Source organism: Siphateles boraxobius, unplaced genomic scaffold, assembly GCF_051911475.1.
Source record: "Siphateles boraxobius isolate OS27281-9 unplaced genomic scaffold, OSU_SipBor_1 20, whole genome shotgun sequence".
NCBI classification, from domain to species: Eukaryota; Metazoa; Chordata; class Actinopteri; order Cypriniformes; family Leuciscidae; genus Siphateles; species Siphateles boraxobius.
The window spans coordinates 10,691,551-10,714,831 of NW_027508811.1; the positions used below are offsets into that span (position 1 = coordinate 10,691,551).

A 23,281-nucleotide genomic window follows, 5' to 3' on the forward strand; every position below is an offset into this window, starting at 1 on the left:
ATGTTTGCACTTATTTTACCTGGTGAAGCACAATAAACATAGATGTGTATTAAACATGAAATTGTCATGTAGCGTAGTGCAGTGGTTCTTCGTTTACTGCCAAGTCAGTTGCATGTCTGTTATTCTAGGGCCATGTGAACAGCAGAGAAAAACAATGCTGAAAGCAAATATAAAATGCAATTACAATAAAAGACAACACCATTCCATTTAAAAGCTTGGGGTTGGTATATTTATTATTTATTACACGACTCTGTGGAATACTTGATTCTGATTGGTCAAACGCGCCATCCAGTGATATGTTATTCCCCGATAACAAACTTGTTTCATACAAACGCAGCTGCTGCCATTTTTGCGACTATTGTTTTGTACACTGTTGGATTATAAGTAGGGATGCACAATATATCGGCCACGAATTTGGTATCGTATAAGAAAATTTGCCCGATAAATTAAAGTTGATGGTTTGAATTGCTTTAAATATGATGGAAAACACTTCAAAAAAGGAAAATACAGTTAAGTGCAACATCGGTAATCGGCTTTCAAATATAAAGAATTATCAGTAATCAGTATCTGCAAATATTTTCATATCTGTGCATCCCTAATTATAAGATAACAAACATGTACGATTTTAAAATAGTTTTCATCTCAAATCCGTATCTCTTATCCCCATAATTATTTATGTCGCAAAATGCTGTGTAATAAGTGGTATGACTATACCGTATCCCTTAAATGGCTGTCTAGTTTGAACTTGCCACGCTAGCAACTGCTCTCTCCGTGGAGGCTTTGCGTTTAAAATCCTAATCAAATATTTAGAGTCAGATCAATATTTATTGTCTAATTATTTACTTATGTGGCACGTAGCTGAGTAATAAGTGGGATAGTGTACGTCCAGCCTGTTGTTATCTCAGAATGAACCCCTTCAAGCTCATGCCTGATCACCGTCGGGTTTATTCTGAGATAACAACTGGCTGGATGTACATTATCCCTTACATATTTTTAATGTTTTTGAAAGTGGCTTATGCTCAGCAAGGCTGCATTTATTTGAAAAATACAGTAAAATCAGTAATATTGTTAATATTGTCTTCAGTGTCACATGATCCTTGATAAATCATTTTAATATGCTGATTGGGTGCTCATGAAACATTTTTTATTATTATAAATGATGAAAACATAATAAATTGTATAATAAATTTTTTTTATCAATTAAAAATTTTTGTGGAAACTGTGATTTTATTATAATAATTTTTTTTTTGCATAGTAAACAAAAAAAAACAGCCTTTATTTGAAATATATATATTTTTTTATTCAATGGCTTTGTGTAAAAGTCTTCACTTTTGATCCATTTAATGCACCATTTCCGTATTAATCTCTCATTTTTTTCTTTATTTCTGATCCCAAACTTGCATTCCAAACTTGCAAACTAGCATTCCCAGCATTGGTGCAATGAATTTGGGTCCTGTGTGAAAACCAGATGAGAACAACGAGGATAATGTGTGTTACATTATGTCGCTGTATACGCAGAACACAAAATACAACTTATATTTGATAGTAAATTTTTTATTTACTTTTTGTAAAATTTACATTAATTGTAATTGTAAAATTTACAATTATTAAATTGTGTTTAGGTGTGAATGTTCACTGACTGACTGTGACGGTTTGTAATGTCACCTGTAGTCATTTAGTTTTTTGCTTTGCTGTATGTCTGATTGGCTGTGCCAGTCGAGGGTAATGCCACACTGGCCGTTTTCATGTCTTTGCTCTGAAGTGCTGCATGGATGCTAGTCATGATTCCTCTGTCACTGTCAAAGTGGATGTCAGGTAATTTAGGTATTATGGGCACCCTCCTCTGCACTGTTTTATATGATGGGTGTATTCAACCTTACACCCTGCCAGAAAGAACCTCCCTTGTGGTGTTCTGTCTAAAAAATATGAACAGAACTCATTTGCCCTCTGTCTCAGGGGAACATCTACGTGTTTTCTGCCAAATCGAAACATGCTGGACACGTCCACGAAAACTCTGAACCTGGTGTCTGTGGTTCCCTGAACCATCTGCTGCATGCATTACAGCTGCATAAACTACAATCATTATATATAATTACAATTATGCATCGTAACATACGCACATCTGATTGTGTTCAGAGGCAAATTGGTTCGTTCCTGGTTCAGTCTGTGTGTGGTTTCTGGTGGATTTTGGAAAAGCATAAATTACTGTTGTAATGGTGAGAGATTTGATCTCTGACTCACTTCACCTGTGTAGCAGTTGTTTGGCAGAGCATGCTGGGATTTCTCACCTCCTGGGAGACTTTTGTGTACTGTTATTTAGTTGTTTTATGAATCATGATTTTATGAATATGGAAATTATGTGTTATTTAACGATGATTTGTTTTTCATTTTTCTTTCTTTTTTCAGGTGTTCAGATAAATTTTGTTTACAATATTTTTCGCCATTTGAAATAGTTTTTAACTGTAGATTTAAAGTAGTCTATGATGTAAATACATTTTGTTTATGGAGGATTTTGAAATGACTGTTCCATCGATGATAAATTTAAAACTGGCCTGGAAAATTGGACATTTCAGATAAATCATAAACTGAGCAATTAAATCAAAACGGCAACATGGCATTTTTTAAGAGCTTCCAGCAAAGTCTCCCCTCCATGTCTGCCATGTTGGAATCAGTGACAGAGAAGGTCGATGACTTGGCTTATGCGCTGAGCGACGTCACGTACACAGTGAGCGGAGAACTCGCCGAGCATGTGAACACCATCATTCACAAAGTCCAGGCTGAAGAGCTGAAGAGGATTCGTAAGAAAGAGGCAGAAGAGAAAGAGGCTGCAGCACGGCAGGCCCAGGAGAGAGATCCTTTTCTTCGTAGGACTGAAATCCAGACCCAGGCTGCATCTGGCCTAGCGAAGGACCCTCAGCCTCAGACTGCAGGCGACGACAATGGTTCATTGCTGTCAACTGAGACCTCTACAGAAAGTGACCTCTCACAGACTCCTCACGCAAATGGATCCTGTGTTAAAGAAAGAACCGGGTCCACTAAATTAAAAACATCTAGAAGCCCAGTGGATGCTTGTGAGAAGAAGAAATCTAGCAATAGGGAGAGACGTGCTGGAGGTGAGAGAATGAAGCTGCTAACTTTTCCTTCCACTCTCTGAACCTCATTAGATGACTTTGTCCAAAAAAGAGAGTCACAATCTTTTCTTTCTTTTAAAACTGCGTGGGACTCTTTCGAACTGCACTGATCTGTCATGTCTGTCATCTGCTGGGAATGATTTCTGCTGCGGTCAAAATTCTGTTTTTCCCTACATTTTATCTCTATGAGAAGCCTTGAACTCACTGCGTTTTATGCTCTTCTTCCTGTCACTCTTTTGTTTCTCTTTCTGTGTAAAAGTACAGGGGATTTGTTTTTCTTCCTTGGTATTATTAATGCTTGGCCTCTCTAAATGAACTTTCACAGATGTTAATTGAGAATTTTGGCTTAAAGAGGATATACATATTACCGTATTACCTGCATGTACATTCTTTGAGTTCCATGTTATGTGAGAATGTGTTTTTATTGTTAAACCATATCGCCCTCTAGTGTTTGTGACAAAGGACGAAGGAAGATGTTTATCTGCTTTGTGGTGTTTGTTTGCAGTTACTGAAATGATAGGCCTGGAAATGAAAATAATTTATGACACATAGGTTTTCTGTTGATTAGATTTGTATGTTCAGTGAAGAATTTTATATATATATATATATATATATATATATATATATATATATTATATATATAGCCTATGGTGTGTGTGTGTGTGTGTGTGTGTGTGTGTGTGTGTGTGTGTGTGTGTGTGTGTGTAGTATGTAGTATATGCAATTCCACTTTTATTTGGTGATATGCCAGTGCTAAAATGAATAAATAGTAGAGATGCACCATGACCGCCCAATGACCGTAATCGGACGATTTTCCGTATGATCGGCCCAATGAAGAACACCATGACGACTATCCAGTGTTATTTTACATTTGATTACTTTCATTTCTGTAGTATTTCTTACCTGAATATAGCCTACTGTATACCCACCTAAAATAACGACTCGGTTACTAACGTAACCTCGGTTCCCTGAGAGGAGGGAACGAGTATTGCGTAAGTACTATGGGAAAACTCCTTTTCTCGAGAATATTGAAGTCTTTATGTAAAACGCATTGCAGCTGCACAGCTGACAGCAATGAACGAAGGAAGCTCGGTCATTGGCTGTGCTGCGGCAACTTGCTCGAACCAATGACGGGGCGACTCTGAATGTGCGACCAATGAGCGCGCTTCGCGCCCGCGCGCGTCAGAGCCCGCCAAGATGGGCGTGGCCAAGAGCTATTTATTGGGCGCCCCGTCATGAGAGTTCTTTAGGTTAAAACGACTGAAGCGAACTAACCAAGCACAAGCACGGCAGCTTACGCAATACTCATGTTACGCGTGTTACGTGTAACGCAGGTTACGTTAGTAACCGAGTCGTTCCCTTTCGAGAGGTCTCTCCTATTGCGTAAGTAGCTTACGCTATGGGAACACCATGCAAAACGCCGTGCGTGCTGAACTTCGCCTTATGATAGCCAGAGGCAGGTGCCTGAGCTGAAAAGCAAAGTTATCATCCAACTAGCTGGCAGAGGCGAGCTTTATATGTGGGAAAAATACAGAGTGGCTAGAAGGCACAAGCACATACATAATCTAGATACGAACTCGTAGTTCAACTAGTATCATGCTGATAGTACATTGGAATGCAATGTCGGGACCTGTAGGTTGTAGAACCTGATAAATGTGGACGGTGAGGCCCAGCCTGCCGCCGCACAAATATCCTCGATCGGTATCCCGCTCGACCATGCCCAGGAAGAAGCCACACTCCTGGTGGAGTGTGCTTTGACTCCCCAGGGGCATTGAAGTCCCTTAGCTTCATAAGCCAGCGCTATAGCCTCAACTATCCAGTGAGAGATTCTCTGCTTTGAAACGGCGGAACCTTTCGTACGGCCGCCAAAGCATACAAACAGTTGTTCTGTCTGTCTGAATAGGGCAGAACGCTCCAAATACACTCTGAGAGCCCTAACGGGGCAGAGTAGATTAGCGTCGTGTTCGTCTGCTGGAGACGATAGCGCAGTTAGGGAGATAACCTGTGCTCTGAAGGGAGTGGTGAGCACTTTAGGAATATACCCATGTTTCGGTCAAAGGACGACCCTGCAGTCGTTAGGTCCGAATTCTAGGTAGGCAGCGCTTGTCGAAAGCGCGTGGAGGTCGCCCACTCTCTTGACCGAGGCGAGTGCCAGCAAGAGCGCAGTCTTGAGCGAGAGCTGTTTAAGGTGCACGGTTCGGATTGGTTCGAACGGGGGCCCTTTAAGAGCGTCTAGGACAGTAGCTAGGTCCCAGATCGGCACTGAGGGGGGGCGTAAAGGGTTCATCCTCCTAGCGCCCCTTAGGAAACGAATAATTAGGTTGTTTCTTCCCAATGGACGTTCCATTACAGGGTTGTGTGACGCTGTGATGGCCGCCACATATACTTTGAGCGTGGAGGGGGTGCGGCCCGCCTCCAGAAGCCCTTGTAGAAAAGCGAGTACGTTCGTAATCTCGCATGTCTCAGGGTTCAGGCCCTTGGCATTACACCAGTCACTGAACACTTTCCATTTCTGGGCATATAAGCGTCTCGTGGAGGGCGCCCGCGCCTCAGCGATGGTTTTTAGCGCTCCGCTCGTGAGGTTCCTGGGAACCCGTTGAGGGGCCATGCATGAAGGGCCCACAGATCGGGGCGGGGATGAAATATCATCCCGCTGGCCTGACTGAGGAGGTCTGGCCTCAGTGGAATCGGCCGTGGTGCAGATTGCATTTGCATCAGATCTGGAAACCATGTTTGGTTCTTCCAGAGTGGGGCTATCAGAAGCACTGCGTTTTTCTCCTCTCTGACCCGACTGATGACCTGTGGCAGCATCGCGATCGGGGGAAAGGCATATAAGGGGCGGCTCGGCCAGCTCTGGGCGAGCGCGTCCGTGCTCTTCGTGAAGAAAAGAGAGCAGTGCGCGTTCTCCTTGGAGGCGAAGAGGTCGATCTCCGCTTTGCCAAAGGTTTTCCATAACCATTGAATCATCAGCGGGTTGAGAGCCCATTCTCCTGGGAGAATCTTGTCTCTGGATAGCATGTCTGCCCCCTGGTTCAGGGCGCCTGGCACATGCGCTGCTCTCAGCGAGCGCAAGTTGTGCTGGGACCATAAAATGAGTCTCCTGGCCATTGAATGCATGGAGCTCGACCTGAGTCCACCCTGGCGATTTATGTACGACACTACCGTCATGTTGTCCGTTCGGACCAGGACGTGTTCGTTTTTTAGATGTGGAAGCAGGGCTCTGAGGGCCAAAGCGACCGCTTTCATCTCCCCACAGTTTATGTGTAGGCGCTTCTCCGGGTTTGACCAAAAGCCGGAGACAGGCCTGCCCTCGTAAAGGGCCCCCCAACCTATTTTGGAGGCATCTGTCGTTATCATCTTTCTCCTTGTGTTCACACCCAGACTCACGCCTGACTGGTACCAGTCGGCGGCTTTCCAGTGCGTCAGGGCTTTTATACAGCCGTGGTTCGCTCTGATTAAAAAGTGGCCCGAACGCCACGCGTGAGTAGGGACGCGGCTCTTGAGCCAGCGTTGGAGAGGGCGCATATGCAACAATCCTAGCTGGAGTAAGGCCGATGCTGAGGCCATGAGACCGAGCATCCTCTGAAACCGCTTGACGGGGGCGCACGCGCCCGCCCTGAATGATGTTGCAAGGCGCCGGATGGTGAGCGCGCGCTCTGATGAGAGACGCGCTGTCATTTGCATCGAGTCTAGAACTATTCCCAGGAAAGAAATCCTCTGGCTGGGAGATAGTATGCTTTTTGCAAAATTGATTCTTAGACCCAGGCATTCTAAATGGCTGATAATCCAAGATCTGTGTGTTATTAACTGACTCTCTGATTGTGCTAGGACCAGCCAATCGTCGAGATAATTCAGTATTCGCACTCCCCTTCGCACTCAAGGGGGAAAGTGCTGCGTCCATACATTTCGTGAATGTACGGGGAGCCAGGGACAGGCCGAACGGAAGTACTGTGTACTGGTAAGACTGTCCCTCGAAAGCGAATCTCAGAAACGGCCTGTGATGAGGCGCTATTGGAATGTGAAAGTAAGCATCTTTCAGATCCACTGAGAGAAACCAATCTCCTGGGCGTACTTGCGCGAGGATATGCTTGGTTGTTAACATTCTGAACGAGCGAATCATTAGTGCTTTGTTCAGGTGTCTGAGATCTAGGATGGGGCGGAGACCACCATCCTTTTTCGGGACGAGAAAATAGCGGCTGTAAAAACCTGCCTCGCTCATAGAGGGGGGAACAGTTTCCACAGCGCCCTTTTCTATTAGTTTGCGCACCTCGGTGCGTAGAACCTGTGAACACTCCTTTCTCACTTTCGTCTCGACCACAGTCGTAAAACGTGGTGGTCTGCGAGCGAACTGGAGCGAGTATCCGTGCTTTACTATATTCAATACCCATTTCGGCATATCTGGAATGTTTTCCCATGCCGCTGCGTGTACAGATATGGGCTGAATACAGGCTAGGGGCGGGCCGCTGTGACGTAGGGACCCGGCCAGCGAATCGCCTGAGCTCGTAGCTCTCAGAGGCGCGGGCGCGCGCTGAGCAGCTGAGTGAATGGGCGCGTGTTTGCTTACAACAGCGCGCGCTATGTCTGTAAAACTCGCAGCCTGAGCTGGGGTTGTGTTTGACACTGTAAGGACAGTGTTTATAAGTGGGGGTGCATAAACAGTGGTAGGCACACGCGTCACTTTTATAATGTTTCCCGCTTTTACTGGGGATGAATTCATAACTGTGTGAACAGTGCTTGTGTGTAGTGGTGCGTACATGACCGTAGGCACGTGATCTACATTCATGGGGCGCGCAGCCTGAGCTGGGAATGAATTTGGCACTGTTTTGACAGTATCTGGAAATGCACACTTTGTGGACATGTGAACCCTTAGTGACACAGGCAGAAAAAGACTCTTTTTGTGTTTTCTGTGCGTCGCCGTAAAAACGGCGTTTGTTTGCAGGTGAGCGAGCTCTGTGACTGGCCCATTGACTGCTGTATGGACATTTCCAGCCGCCTGTAAGGGGACTGGGTAATGTTTGAGCTTTTGCAGAGAGAGTGGTCCGGCTTTTGCGAGACACGCACTCTCTCTTCTCATTCCTGTGGCTAGGACGGCTTTCGAGGCTCAGGGCTCAGCACAATCTTGGGCCGAGGACCCCGTTGCTCAGGAGGCGGCTTGCGGTTGTGGGAGCGCGAGCGGCGTCGAGCGTCAGCATGAGGCGCGGGCTGAGAGGCGGTGGGAGCTGTTCTAGCCCGCTGCGGCTGTGGCGGTCTCTGTCTGCTCTGCGATGAGCTGGAGCGCTTGGGCAGGAAATGGCGCATAGCTTGTGAAGCGTTCTGGGCCTCAGTGAAGCGTTCGGCGAAACCTTTAACCGCTGGTCCAAACAGCCCGCTGGTGGAGATAGGCGCGTAGAGAAACGGCGCCTTATCCGCGTCCTTCATCTCCGTCAGAGTCAGCCACAGATGGCGCTCGAGAACAGTCAAATTAGCCATGGCGCGGCCAATAGACTGGGCGGTGGCCTTCGTGGCTCGCAGAGCTATATCAGTTGCGCTGCGTAGGTCCTTAAAGGCTTCGGGTTCGGGGCCAGACTCGTCCATAGAGCGGAGAAGCTTAGCTTGGAACACTTGAAGTACCGCCATTGAGTGAAGCGCTGATGCAGCTTGGCCGACGGCGGCATAGGCGCGACCGGCGAGAGCAGAAGTAGTGCGGCAGGGCTTCGAGGGGTGGGAAGCTTTGGCTTTCCATCCGGTGGTGGAGGGCGGGGAGAGATGATTGGCCACGGCCTCCTCGAGGGGCGGCGTTCCCTCGTAGCCTCTTTCCTTCGCGCCGTCCACAGAGGAGAGCGACAAAGAAAAAGACGGGGCGGGGTCGAGAGTGGAGCCCGGCCAGTCGTCCGATGCAGCGTCGATGGACAAGCTGTCATCCATTCCCCCATCGTCCTCGGACGCGCCGTAAGTCACAAGGCCCACCGCTCTGCTAGAGGGGTGTGGGTCCGGCTGGGTGAACTGAACCGGCGGTGGGGAAGGTAAGAGCGGCGTTGAAGCACGCGGAGACTGGCTCGGCGTGACGTCACTGAGCTCCGGTTCAGGAAGCCTCTGTGAGCGGCGCTTTTTCTTAGTGCGCGGCTCAAACAGAGGGGTGGGGGCGATGGGCTCGCTCACGGCGAAAACGGCGAGGCGAGTCCGCAGTGCGGAGAGACCCAGGTCATCACATTCCGGGCATCCGCCCTTGGTCAAAGCAGCTTCTGCGTGGTCCCGGCCCAGGCAGCGAGCGCAGATGATGTGACGATCCCCGTCCGGGAGAAGGTCTCTGCACGACGCGCAGGAAGGCATTTGAAACAACGCCTCAGAAAATTGCTCTTTTACAAGTGTCGCGGGGCGAACAGATGTAAAGATACTTGCGTGTGTGGCACGCCGGATGGCTCAGTAGGATGGCGTTCGAAGGCGGCTGAAGGTGCCGACGTCCTCGTATCAATCCCGCTGGTATGCTTTTCGACGGTGGCGAAGGCTTCAATAATCCGGAGGATCCAGCGAAGAAGGTGTTCGCTGAAGGAGATTAAATCTAAAGAACTCTCATGACGGGGCGCCCAATAAATAGCTCTTGGCCACGCCCATCTTGGCGGGCTCTGACGCGCGCGGGCGCGAAGCGCGCTCATTGGTCGCGCATTCAGAGTCGCCCCGTCATTGGTTCGAGCAAGTTGCCGCAGCACAGCCAATGACCGAGCTTCCTTCGTTCATTGCTGTCAGCTGTGCAGCTGCAATGCGTTTTACATAAAGACTTCAATATTCTCGAGAAAAGGAGTTTTCCCATAGCGTAAGCTACTTACGCAATAGGAGAGACCTCTCGAAAGGGAACTTGCCGTGTTTATTTCATAACTCTCTTTATTCTGTTCCATTAGTTTTGCTGTTGTTTGAAATTTGTTTATTTGTTCTTATTTTATTAGTCTTTTTACTTGTTTTTGTATGAAAATAAGATTTTGCATTGAAGAAATGTAGATGTTTGTTTGTAGGCTATAGCCTAGGCCTATGCCATTCTTTGAAAGAAAATCAGAATCGACAAAAATCGATCATGTAAAAAAAAATGGAAATCGGAATCGGCCATGGAAATTGGAATTGGTGCATCTCTAATAAATAGGCTGTTGACAGATTTTCTTTCTTCTCGTGCTTACAATACAAATACATTTTCACTTTTTCTTCCACTCTTTCTCTCTCTCAGATAAGAGTTTCGTGAATGCAGACTACCACTGCTCGTCGTCAGACAGTGATGATGAGGTGATTGGCCAGTACCAGGAGGCCGTGTCTCGATCACAAGTTCTCCGGGGGGGCTCAGCGGGGACTAACACACACCACCAGAAGGGCTATGGCTGGGACACACGGAAGAAATACTGCCCCCTAGCGGCCGAATATGATGGCTACAGCAGCGAGGCCTCAGCAGACGATGGTAAATTGACATTTCACACAATAAACGGCTTTCTCACAGCTATATGGGATTTGTTGTGTCTGTGCTAACTGAACCTCTACTAATAATACTGTTAGGAGGATCGCTAGCGAATAGCTTTCTATAGGTATGATTGACCACTGTGGATAAAATAGAATCATGTTGATTTTAAGAATGATGTTTTTTTTTATACGCTACCATTCAAAAGTTTGGGGTCTTTAAGATTTTTTTATGTCTTTGAAAGAAGTCTCTTATGCTCATGATCAAGGCTGCATTTATTTGATCAAAAATACGGTAAAACAGGTATATGGTTAAATATTTATACAATTTTAAATACATGTTTTCTTTTTTAATATTAAAATATAATTTATTTCTGGGATGGCAAAGCTGAATTTTCTGCTGCCATTACTCCAGTTTACAGTGTCACATGATCCTTCAGAAATCATTCTAATATACTGATTGTAACGTACTATTATGTTCTGTTTTATTTTATTTTTCTCTCTATTTGCTCTGTTTCCGTTCCCTTGGTTACTTATTCAAGTTCTAGTTTATTGCTATGGCTCACCTGTGTTCATCTAGTTTTGTTCCCTGTATTTAGACCCTAAGTTTCACTAGTTCAATTGTCCGTTATTGTTGATGTATGTGTGTTTGTTTTGTTTATTATCAAAGATTACCTTGTTTTTCCATTCCTGTGGTGCGCGTTGCTCTCCAACACCAACGCGTTACAGACTAACAGACCCTCTATAAAAGGTAAAAAAAAAAAAAAAAAAAAGATGGACTTCCTTTGTTCAGCTGCTTATACCTTGAGCAGGAAGAGCAGTGCCTCAAGGACCACATCCTTGGATTTCTCCATCGGGCTAGCCAATCTAATTTTCCTGATTTCTCCTTGTGCACCTTCATGTATACCAGCTTAAACGAGTGCAGATAGGTCCTCGAGAAACTTTTGTCGAGTTTGTGAATGAGTGCTGGTAAACTGCGGCTCCCAGTACAGAGTGTAGACAGAGAGCTTGAGCGAGCTGAGATGTACAAGCCAGAGCCTGAAATGAGGACCGAGCCAGCCAATCGCCCCGGAGCCCGAGCCTCGCGAAACGTCTAACCAGGTGCTTGAGCTGGCTACATCGTCTGTCCCTCTGGGGTTGCTTGTGGAGTTCGAGAGCATGGAGGAATGCTTTGATTTTATTTTATTGTGCTCTTTTCTCTCCAACACCAACACATTAAAATGATGTGGTGCTCTTATTATTATCAATTTTAAAAACAGTTGTGCTGCTTAATATATTTCTGGCAACTGTGAACAGCATTTGTTTGGAAGATCATTTTTTTTTAACATTATAAATGTCTCTACTGTCACTTTTGATCAGTTTATTGCATCCTTGCTGAATAAGTATTATTATCTTTTAAAAAAGAAATAATATAGCTGCAAGCGACAATCTTCAGGGTCCAAACACCAATGGTCCATGTGAACAAATAGCGATCCAATTGAAACATATCTTATGATGTGATTTTTGTAGCATAGTCCCTCTTGAATCTCCACTGAAAGTTAGGGTTTGATCAAAATATATGTGGTGTATGTGTGGACTCATATAAAACATGTACATTTACTGTAGATGCATGGATAGGACAATGTCAAAACTTAATCTCAAGAATGTATCTTTTTATGAGCGAAGCAAAGTTTTGATAAGGTTGTACTGTGCACACAAGATCCAGGCATAATAGGCATACTGGATCTTATGAGACACATGCAAAATTGTATCTGCTAAACAGTTCAAAAGATCAAAATGCTTTGATAACTTTTTGCCAGCATTGTCTAGAGCTAACATGTGCAAAGTTTGGTGAAGGTCTGACAAACTGCCTAGGAGTATAATTTAAAAAAGTAGGACAAACACAGTAGAGTTCCAGCACCTTCGGTGCTTGGACCTCTAAAAATCTTATGGACCCTAAACTTTTAAATGGTATTAAAGTGGGTGAAGCAAATAGATTGAAACCCAAATAAAACCACTAGATGGCGCTGCTCAACTACAAATCCTCTGCTTTGGGATGTTTGACATCTGAGTGTCCTTTTTTGTTTTTGAAGAACACAGTACAGACACAGTAGAAAAATCTGATTGAAACCTGTTTTTAATAAAAATAACTGTGGATTGTACTTTCTCTGGCAGGAGGGATTCTTACAGAGAGCAAAGGGTTTAAGATCATGAATATATCAGATATCAAGTGAATGAGGACATTTCTAGAAGAAAACATATGGGCATAATAAGCCAGAACATTTTTTTTTCTCCTTGCTTAAGATGAAGGATGAGAGAACAGAATAAGAGTTCTTGGCTCTGTTTGGCTCCTCACGGAACAGGAGAAGATCAGATGTTATTCTGTGTTATGGAGGAAGATGATTGTCTGATATTATATCAACGGATGATCAATGATCATTAGTAAATGAAATAATTAGGGTTATTTTTTTGTACTTCCAATTGTCTATTCATTTGTCTTTATTCCATTCCGTGCCAAATCCCTACTGGAATCATTGCAGATGCTCAGAGCAGGAAGATCATGGATGATGATGAGGAGAAAGAATGAAAATGTGTCAAAGGGAATCGCTTTCAGAAAGAAAAAAAAGGAAGCTGGTGGATATTTCTCTCTGATTTCACCCGCTCCTTCTGTGAACTACTGCACAGAGAGACAGATAGAGCTGCATGCTTTTCTCTTGAGCTGTTTTCCTGGAGGCAGGAGAGGCTGTAGCCTTAGGCCATCTGTATAATACATGAGGCGCTAACACACACACACACACACACACATTTACATATACACTCACACACTCATGTTGCTTGAATACTCACAAGTACATAAAAACCACAAACCCATACTGTTGTGCACACATACTGTCATTCTTACACACATTCATTACAAATGAGCCAAGTGTTTTCTGTTGGAATCAAAGAGGGTTATATAATACTTTTCTAAAGCATTAGCATTGCCATTCCGAGGAAAGAGCTTGTTCGGTCCATGACCCCCAGAAATCAAGTTAACCAAGCTATTAATGTCATGTTACTAATCACTCAGTGATGTCCTCAATACTGAATATTATAGTTATGGCATCTTTACTGACAATCAACTGAATCATGAGAGATGTCTGACTTGTTGATCAAAACATCATAGAGATGGAGGGCATACTCTCTCATGCACACAGACAGACATTTTCTCTTGCTCTTGTTCATAGCCTGAGGTTAAAAATGCTGCAGTTTATGATCAAAGACGTCATTCAACATTGAGACATAGAAGACAAACAGACGTGCTCTTCCATCATTGTAAACAGTGATGTTTCTTTACTCCATCCTCATTAAAAGTGAACTTTGATTCTAAGTTTTCATCTTCTGTTCCATATCTTGGTGCTTTTCCATTTTAGGATTCTGAAATTGAAATGAAATATTATGATTTAAAAATAAGCAAGGATTATTTCAGATTCTGCACTCTTTTTAGGTCAGTAATCAAATAAGTAAATTTGTAAAAAGAAAATAAAAAAAGTAATGAGTGACAAAGTGTGTTTGTTGATTGGCAACCCTTGCTAGTGTTTGGGAAGAATGATTTGGTTTGAGACACAAATTAAGTGTGTTGGTAGTGCATTTTGAATGTGAAATTAACTGCTGTGCCAAGTTGAAAGTTGGTAAGGAGAACTGTGTGAACAGTTTTGAAAAAGTCCTAGCAAATGTACAAAACTGTCGTTGAAAAGTATTACATTAAATTAGAAACAATACAAAATAACGCTGCAAATTACTTTCCTGGAATGAGGGACAGTTTCAAGAAAGTGTGTTTAACTAACTTGAAAATTCCCAGCATCAGCAGTGTCTGAGGTGTCTCTGCCCAATAGTCAGAACCACGTATCCCAGCCACACTCCAACTGTGTGTGTGAGAGAGAGAGAGAGAGAGAGAGAGAGAGAGAGAGAGAGAGAGAGAGAGAGAGAGAGAGAGAGAGAGAGAGAGAGAGAATGCACTATATTTATGAGATCGCTAAATCTTCCTGTCCTAGCCAGTAGCGTGTTACCATGGCAACGGCCACTTGGTTCATTCTCTTTACAGAGCAGTTTATATTGTAGAGTACATGCAGGTAAATCACATCACACTTTGCAATTTATTTCAATTTCAGATTCTCATAAAGCCACTAGCAGCATCAATATATCCTCAAATTTCCTTGATTTTCTACATTTAAAACTCGAAATGCTAATTTGTTTAATTGATCACATACAGGGATTTGTATTTCTTGAAGGACAACTGAATCATTTATGAAGATGCAGGTGTAAGGAATATGTCTACACTGTGTGTAAAACCAAGTTTTGACCTTTTCTTGAGTTGAAAGAACCACTCTTTTCTTAGACTTTACCAGAGACCTTTGAATACCATATAGCATGCTGTATCATAAATTACAAGCCTAGGTCGTGATGTGTGCTGCTAAAGACAAAGGCTTCAGTTTCAGTCTCATGTAGGAGTGACACATGAATTAGAGTTTCTGAGATCATTCTGCCGTTGAGCATAAATCTAAACTTAATATAATGTCATATTGTCACTCCAACTGATGCACTTTCTAAGCCACTTAAGATGATATTTGCCATTTCATGTCCTACGCTTTAAGTTTTTGATATTGAATATTGAGAACATTAAGCTAAATAACACTAAATGCACTTTCACTTTGCCCTACATCAGTAAACTGTATCCAGCGGATGAGGCGGACTCCGCCATTGGACGAGCTGCAGCCTCCGCCCTATCAGGATGAGGATGGGTCACCACGTATGTCGTGCACACCCTCTGACCTGGGCGATGCCAAATGTGACCTTTCCCATGGGAGTGAGAGCCCTAGACACAGCTATGGGAAATGTCCAAGCGAGGTCAGTGAAGCACAGGAAACAGAGAGTTTCCTTAACAAGGGCTATGAAGAAGATGTACCCAGCGACAGCACAGCTGTACTCAGCCCAGAGGTGAGTGTTTGAGCAATGAAGTACTTACCAAAATACTTACCTACAATAACACTGGTCTACAGCCAAAATGATTATGAAATAAATGTAGTTAAACTTTCTGATTAAACTAATCAAACTAATTCTAAGTCACTGAGAACTAAAATGATGCTTAAAATTGTTGATTGGCTCTAGTTTTCAAGATATGCTAGCGGGTCATTATATACGACCTTTGATTTGAATGGCGGAGGATATGTGAGTTATAAAGAAAAGGGGTCTCAATTTAAACCCGAAATGATTAAAATACATCTTTGACTGGATCTATGAATAAATCTATGAATTGGGTTTGAACAGTACTTCCTTTTTAGGCAAAACAATGAATGATGAAATCTGAAGCTGGTATTGCATCATTCATGATATTTTTTGTATCATGTTATTCCTAGAAGGCATGGATGATTCAATCATATCGAAGCTTACATCTATCTGCTGAACAAATTGCCCTATATCAGCTCTAGAAATCATACAGTGGTGCATTTCCCATACAACGACGTAAGGCTGGTCACACACTCGAAGTTCCCTTTCAAGGGAACTTCGAGCTGCGTCAAACGCTGCGGGAACGCCCCTGCGTTGTGCGTCATGAAGCACGTATGGAATCAGCCCAATGGAGAGATGAAACGTCATAGGCGGGTGACGTCATCGACCAGGAAACTATAAAGCACCCCAAAAACACAAGCGCATTAGCTTCTGTGCTTTCAGTCGCGCTACATGTGAATCTGTCCCTGTGTGATATTGTCTGTCTTACATACCCTGCACCACACAAACAATTTATCCCTATATATATATATATATTGAGAGATTATGGCGGACGAACAGCAGTTTAGAAAGTGTGTTCCTCCCTGCTCGCGTTATTTAACGAGCGGGGATACACATGATCTTTGTGTTGTTTGTTTGGGAGTTCAGCATGCCCAGTTTGCTCTCGAGGGAGCAGACTGTGAGCATTGCGAGCGTTTGCCGTTAAGGACGCTCCGCTCCCGCCGATCGCTCTTTGAGGAGAGCGGTTCGGTGCGCGCTCCCCGCGGTTCGGGTCCCGCTTCTGCCGAGGCAGAGCGGCGGCGCTTATCGTGGGGATCGCAGATGGATCTCACAGCGGGGTTTGAGACGGGCTCTGCCTTATCTCTCCCTTCACCTGTGAGATCCAGTGCCTCAGTCCCGGGTTCGGAAGCACGCGCTGCGGTTTCTTCCGCTCGGGCTGAGGCACCATTGCTGCAGCTATCCAGTTCTGAGGAACTTGATGTTGTTAGTGTTGAGGGAGATGTGGAGGATTCGCCACCCCACACTCCTGAGAGTGATGAGCTTATGGAGGTGTTAACAAGAGCTGTTGAAAAACTTAATATTGAATGGCCAGTGACTAGACAGGAGTCTGTTTCTAAATCAAAGTTGGATGAGAGATTTTTGCCGTCACGTGTGCAGCCTCCACGCCGGTGCCTGCCGTTTTTCCATGATCTCCACACCGAGGTGTCGAAATCATGGAGAAAACCGGTGTCATATAGAGTGTTTAGTCCCCAGACTTCAACATACGCTAATATTATGGGAGCCAAGGCTCATGGTTATGGTGCTTTGCCTCGTGTGGAAGAGACGCTTGCGAGCCATCTCTCCCCCGAAGCAGCATCATCTTTTAAGGCACCGGCATTACCCACCAAGCCTTTAAGAAACACTTCGGCTTTGGTGGGTAAAGCATATTCGGCAGCAGGTCAGGCTGTGTCATGTCTGCATACTATGTCAATCTTGCAGGCATACCAGGCTGATCTGCTAAGGGACATGAGTGAGAGTGAGGAGGTCAGTACTGACGTAGTTCGCGAACTGCGTCAGGCTGCTGATTTATCCCTGCGTGCCACCAGAGAATCGGCCAAATTAATGGGTCGTTCTATGGCAGCTCTGGTGGCCGCAGAAAGACATTTGTGGTTAAATCAGACTAATATTAAAGAGAGAGAAAAAGCTTTTCTTTTAGATGCTCCTCTTTCTCCCATGGGGTTGTTTGGTGATGCTGTGAATTCAGTTATCGATAAATTCCAAGAAGAAAAGAAACAAACTGCAGCTTTTAAAAAGTTTCTTCCCCTTTAAGTTCATGTCCCTGGGGCTGCTGGGCGGGAGCAGCCCCGGCCGTCTTCGAGCTCATCACATAGAGCGCAGCAGAGGCAGAGTGTCGCGTCTCGTGCTCCCCCTGCTGGACAGTGGGCTCAGCCGCGACACTCTCAGCCGAAGCCTTCTCCCAGTAGAACTGATCTGAGGACAGTTATATTGGCTAAGAAGGCTTCGGCTAAGAAGAAGTCCTGACGCCAAGCCGTTCAGGATGCTGAGGGTGGTCCCCACCGAGGTGGAAAGGTGTTCACCTCTTTTTACGGTGCCCATTCCTCCTCGGTGCCCTCAGGGGCTCGTTCTGCCAACCCCGCCTTTATGCCGGGGCACAGACGATCCCAGCGAGCGCTTTCCCGAGGGACGCTCGCTCCCTCTGAGGAGGGTCTCAGAGCGGTCAGACCAGTTGTTCCCTGCCGGTGCGCCGTTACAGGGCGCTGCGTCTGCTGCTCAAGTTACACCAGAGGCCAGTCTCGAGAGGCTGGTACCCTTAGTAGAATTTCTGGCAGAGTGGAAAAGCCTTCCAAAAATATCTCATTGGGTCCTGCAGACAGTAGAAAAGGGTTATGCTATCCAGTTCAGGTGTCGTCCACCAAAATTCAGAGGGGTTCTGCACACAGTGGTGGGCCCCGAGCAGGCTCTGGTATTGGAACAAGAGGTGAAAATGCTCCTTCAAAAAGAGGCTATAGAACGGGTTCCTCCTCCCAGTTTGGAGTCAGGTTATTACAGCCGATATTTCATCGTTCCAAAGAAGGATGGGGGGTTGCGTCCAATTTTAGACCTGCGCATATTGAATCGCTCGGTAGGGAAGCTAAAATTCAAGATGCTCACTATCAAGCAGATCGTGTCTCAAATCAGGTCCGAGGACTGGTTTGTCACGATAGATCTGAAGGACACATACTTCCATGTGTCCATCCTTCCACAACACAGGAAGTTCCTGAGGTTCGCCTTCGGGGGCGAGGCGTACCAGTACAGGGTTCTTCCGTTTGGCCTAGCTTTATCTCCCCGCACATTCACGAAATGCATGGATGCAGCACTAGTGCCTCTGAGGCTTCAGGGCATTCGTATTCTCAATTACATCGACGATTGGTTGATTTTAGCTCAGACCGAGCAGATGGCGGTTCGGCATCGAGATGTCGTTGTTAGGATTTTGAGATTTTGTGTGTTGGTATCAACTGTCCTTGTGTGAAGGTTTGTCTTGTTCTCTTTTTCTCTCTGTATGTTAACAAGCTTGTTTCAGATGGGCGTTACCTCTGTTAATCTGTGGAAGACTGTGATTGGACCAGCTATGCACCTGACCTGGATATAAGGACCGCCTCTGACACTCTATCAAGGCCTTTGAGCCTCGCTGACTTTGTGCTTCTGTGTTTTGTGGTTGTACTGTTTAGGTACTTCTCGTTAGCTTTGTTTGTGTCACCATTGTTTGATTGAGTAAGAGTGTCGTGCCAGAGAGATTATTAGTGTTTACTGAAATTGAGTAAGTGTTTGTTGAATGTAATACTATTTCGGGTTTTCTTCTATCTGATTATTGCCTGATTGATTACCTCTTTGGATTCTGATTCTAACTTGTCAACCTGATACTATTTTAAATGTGTGTAAGCATTCTTGTAATTATTACCATACCAAGGGATGTAGGGGGTTTGACGCCAATTTATTTATATCTATTTTTCACTTTGTTTATGTGTAAGGGAGTTAGGTAAGTTAAACTGTATTTTCATTTCTTTCTTTTGTTAAAGGTTATTTAGATTCTAAAAAGTAAATTGTTTTGTTTGTTATTTTGGCCTTGTCTACCCCTGACGATAACCCCTTATGGTCAATAAAAATCATATTACTCTTTATCTCTCTGGTAGTGTGACTCTCTTCCTTTTTCTGTTGCGGCTGACCCCTAGAGGTCGTAACAGAAATTGGGGGCTCGTCTTAAAAATAAGTTTTATTGAAAAGAAAAAAAAAAAAAACAATTGGAGTTTCGCCACTGTGTGTTAAGAAAAAAGGAGAATTAGGAACTCATGAAATTTGCTTTGTATATTGTTGTTTGGCTAGTGGTTTTCACTTTGAGGGGGAGGGAATTTGGTATGTCTTTAAAGTTTGCACTAGATAAATTTGCGATTCAACCTACGTCTGAACAGTTAGATATTTGTCGTAAAGATGATTTGGTCACGATTGCGGATTTTTATCAAATCACAGTTCCTCGTGGTGCAGTTAAACAGGAGATTAAGGAGGTAATTTATAAACACTTGATGGAGCGTGGAGTTTTGCCAGACCGGAGTGAGTCGGCGGGTGTTGCATTTCAGTTGCCGGTTTCTACGAGTGAGGGTGAGCAACCCAAACCTAATGAGCTGGCCGGCATAGATCCCGTCGATTTAGCTTCTCCGCGAGATCCTTTTCTGGCGATCAGACTGAAAGAGTTAGAGGTGGAACTGAGCAGACAGCATTATGAGAGTCAGCTGTTGCATGTACGCACAGTTGAGCTTGAAACCAAGCGAGATATCAAGCTCAAGGAGCTGGAGCTGGAGCTCAAAATTAAATCATCTGTTTTCCCCTCAGCTGTTGATGCGCCTGACATGAACGTGAATGTATCGTCACCTATGATTGTTTCCACTCCGAGTCCTATTCCTGCACCTCGACGCAACTCACAAGTAAGTCAACCTGAATTTGATATTAGTCGTCAGATATCCATAGTGCCACTTTTTCGAGAGACCGAGGTTGACACTTATTTCAACGTGTTTGAACGAATCGCTGGCACGTTGAAATGGCCGCGGAATGTTTGGCCGCTGTTGTTACAATGTAAACTTGTGGGTAAAGCCCAAGAAGTCTGTTCAGCGTTATCGCTTGAGCAAAGTTTGGATTATGAAGTAATGAAAAATGCCGTTTTGCGTGCGTATGAATTAGTCCCTGAAGCCTATCGGCAGAAGTTCCGGAATCATGTGAAAACCCCTAGTCAAACATATGTTGAGTTCGCTAGAGACAAAGCAAGTTTATTTGAGAAATGGTGCGCCGCAAACAAAATAGTCACGTTTGAGCAGCTTAAAGAATTAATATTATTGGAGGAGTTCAAGAATTGTTTACCAGAGAAAATTGTGGTTTACTTAAATGAGCAGAAGGTTTCCGCTCTTTCCGCTGCTGCAGTTTTTTCTGATGAGTTCGTACTTACGCACAGAGTAGTGTTTTCACCCACGAAACGTAATCTTCCTGATCGTGTTCGTAGTTCTAAGGATTCCTTAGTGGTACCTAAGAACGTTTTGAGAGCAGACTTTACGGAAAACCGTGAATGTTTTTACTGTCATGACGTCGGACATCTAATTTCTGTATGCCCGGTTCTGAAACGTAAAACTGGCAAGAAAGTAAACACTTTCAAAAGCGTTGCGTTAGTAGAGCGGCCTATCTTTTCCATCGAGCCAGAGTCTCTGGATTATACGACCGCTGAATCCGCTTTTAAGCCGTTTATCTTTGATGGTGTTGTGTCATTTAATGAAGCAGATTTGGAAACGAAACCTATTTGTATACTCCGTGATACTGGTGCTGCGCAATCCTTCATTTTAGAGAGTGTGTTACCATTTTCAGAACTTTCAAACTGTGGTTCCAGTGTGCTAGTGCAAGGCATTGATCTTACTGTAGTTAGAGTTCCTTTGCACAATGTTTATTTACGCTCCGGGATTATTTCAGGGAACGTTAAACTGGCAGTTCGGGCTGAATTACCTGTGAAAGGTGTATCACTCATTCTAGGAAATGATTTGGCAGGTGATAAAGTTTTCTGTTTGCCTGAAGTGATAGATGTTCCTGATGTACATAATGAAGATGCACTGCAGAAAGAATTTCCCCAAGTATTTAGTACGTGTGTAGTAACTCGAGCTCAAGCTCATAAGCTAAAAGAAACTGTGGATTTATCTAAAACTTTTCTGTGTGCTGATAATTCTCGTGAGACAGAGGAAAAAGTTGATGCAGCTGAGTTAAAAATGTGTGCACTTCCCAATGTTGATTTTCCATTTGGAAGAACTATGTTAATTGAGGCACAACGTGCCGATCAAACTCTGTGTCATTGTGCTGAAGCTGTTGTTGAGCCGAGTGTTTTGCCAGAGTGTCCAGTGGCTTACTTCTTTGAAGACGATGTTCTTATGCGTAAGTGGTCTCCAGGTCATGTCAAGGAGGACTGGGGCACTGTTATTCAAGTTGTCGTTCCAAAACCTTATCGAGAACAAGTGTTGAGTGTAGCACATGACCATGAACTGTCGGGTCATGTAGGAGTTCGAAAAACGTATGATAATCTGTTGAAACACTTTTTTTGGCCTTCCATGAAATCAGAGGTTTCAAAATTCTGTAAATCTTGTCATGCGTGTCAGTTATCCGGTAAACCCAATCAAGTTATTCCTCCAGCACCGTTGAGGCCGATACCTGTGCTTGGCGAACCGTTCGAGCGTATTTTGATTGATTGTGTTGGGCCACTACCCAAAACAAAATCTGGAAATTCCTACTTGTTGACATTAATGTGTACGTCGACTAGGTATCCTGAAGCAATACCACTACGCTCTCTTAAAGCTCATGCAGTTGTTAAAGCAATCATTAAATTCTGCACCACTTTTGGAGTACCGAAATACATTCAGTCCGATCAAGGAACCAATTTTATGTCTAGGGTGTTCGCCAAAGTAATAAAAAAATTAAATATTAAACATCAAGTATCTAGCGCTTATCACCCTCAGTCACAGGGGGCAATCGAAAGATTTCATCAAACTCTCAAGTCCATGCTTCGAACTTTTTGTGTTGATCAACAGAAAGAATGGGACGAGGAAATCCCACTATTGTTATTCGCAATTCGTACCACGACTCAAGCATCTCTCGGATTCAGCCCTGCTGAATTGATTTTTGGGCATACTGTGCGTGGACCTTTGAAAATTTTGCAGGAGCAGATCCTTTCATCTGATCGTCCTACTCCTGCAACGAACGTCTTAGATTACGTTAGCTCGTTTCGTGAGCGACTTCATAAAGTGTGGAAGTTGGCAAGACGTTCTCTTGATTCCGCTCAAGACCAAATGAAAACTCGATATGATCAAAAAGCTGTGCAGCGATCATTCCAAATTGGAGAGAAAGTTCTCGTTTTACTTCCTATGCCTGGTTCAGCGCTTAAGGCTAGATTTACTGGACCCTATGATATTAAAGAGAAATTAAGTGTCACTGATTATGTTGTTAACACCCCAAATCATAAGAAAAAGTCACGCGTCTGTCATATCAATATGCTGAAGGCATATGTTACGCGGTCTAATTCTGAGACTAAGATCCCTGTTGTCACTGTTGCTCCAGTAGATGTATCACCCTCAGAATATTCACCAGAAATCGATGGTTTGAAGATGAACAGTGCCGCGTTCACAACCGCTCGGTTGCCTAATTCAGAAACTTTGTTAAACTTTTCAGCAAGATTGTCGCACTTGTCTTCATCGGCCCAGGCTGACATTTTAAATTTGATAAAGAGGTATCCGACTTTGTTCAGTGACTCGCCTACAACTACACACGTGTTAAAACACGACATTGATGTTGGTTCACATGCGCCCGTTAAGCAAAGTGCTTACCGAGTAAATCCACTTAAGAAGGAACTGATGAAACAAGAAACTCAGTATTTACTTAAACACAATTTGGCAGCCCCTAGTTCTAGTCCATGGTGTTCACCATGTCTTCTCGTCCCT

At 44.2% G+C, this 23,281-nt stretch overlaps 1 protein-coding gene across 6 annotated transcripts in view; it reads left to right on the plus strand.

The window, feature by feature from the left end:
• syt14a (synaptotagmin XIVa) overlaps positions 1-23,281 on the plus strand; it is a 69,739-nt gene that overhangs the window by 33,130 nt on the left and 13,328 nt on the right. For 3 of the 6 annotated variants that reach the window (XM_077236685.1, XM_077236680.1, XM_077236682.1), the window contains exons 1-3: positions 2,281-3,113; positions 10,324-10,548; positions 15,229-15,500. In XM_077236685.1, the coding sequence (XP_077092800.1) occupies positions 2,612-3,113; positions 10,324-10,548; positions 15,229-15,500 (999 nt within the window). In that variant the 5' untranslated portion in view covers positions 2,281-2,611. Of the gene's footprint in view, positions 1-2,280; positions 3,114-10,323; positions 10,549-15,228; positions 15,501-23,281 lie in introns of those variants that run through there. The other 3 variants (XM_077236683.1, XM_077236684.1, XM_077236681.1) reach the window with 2 other exon arrangements.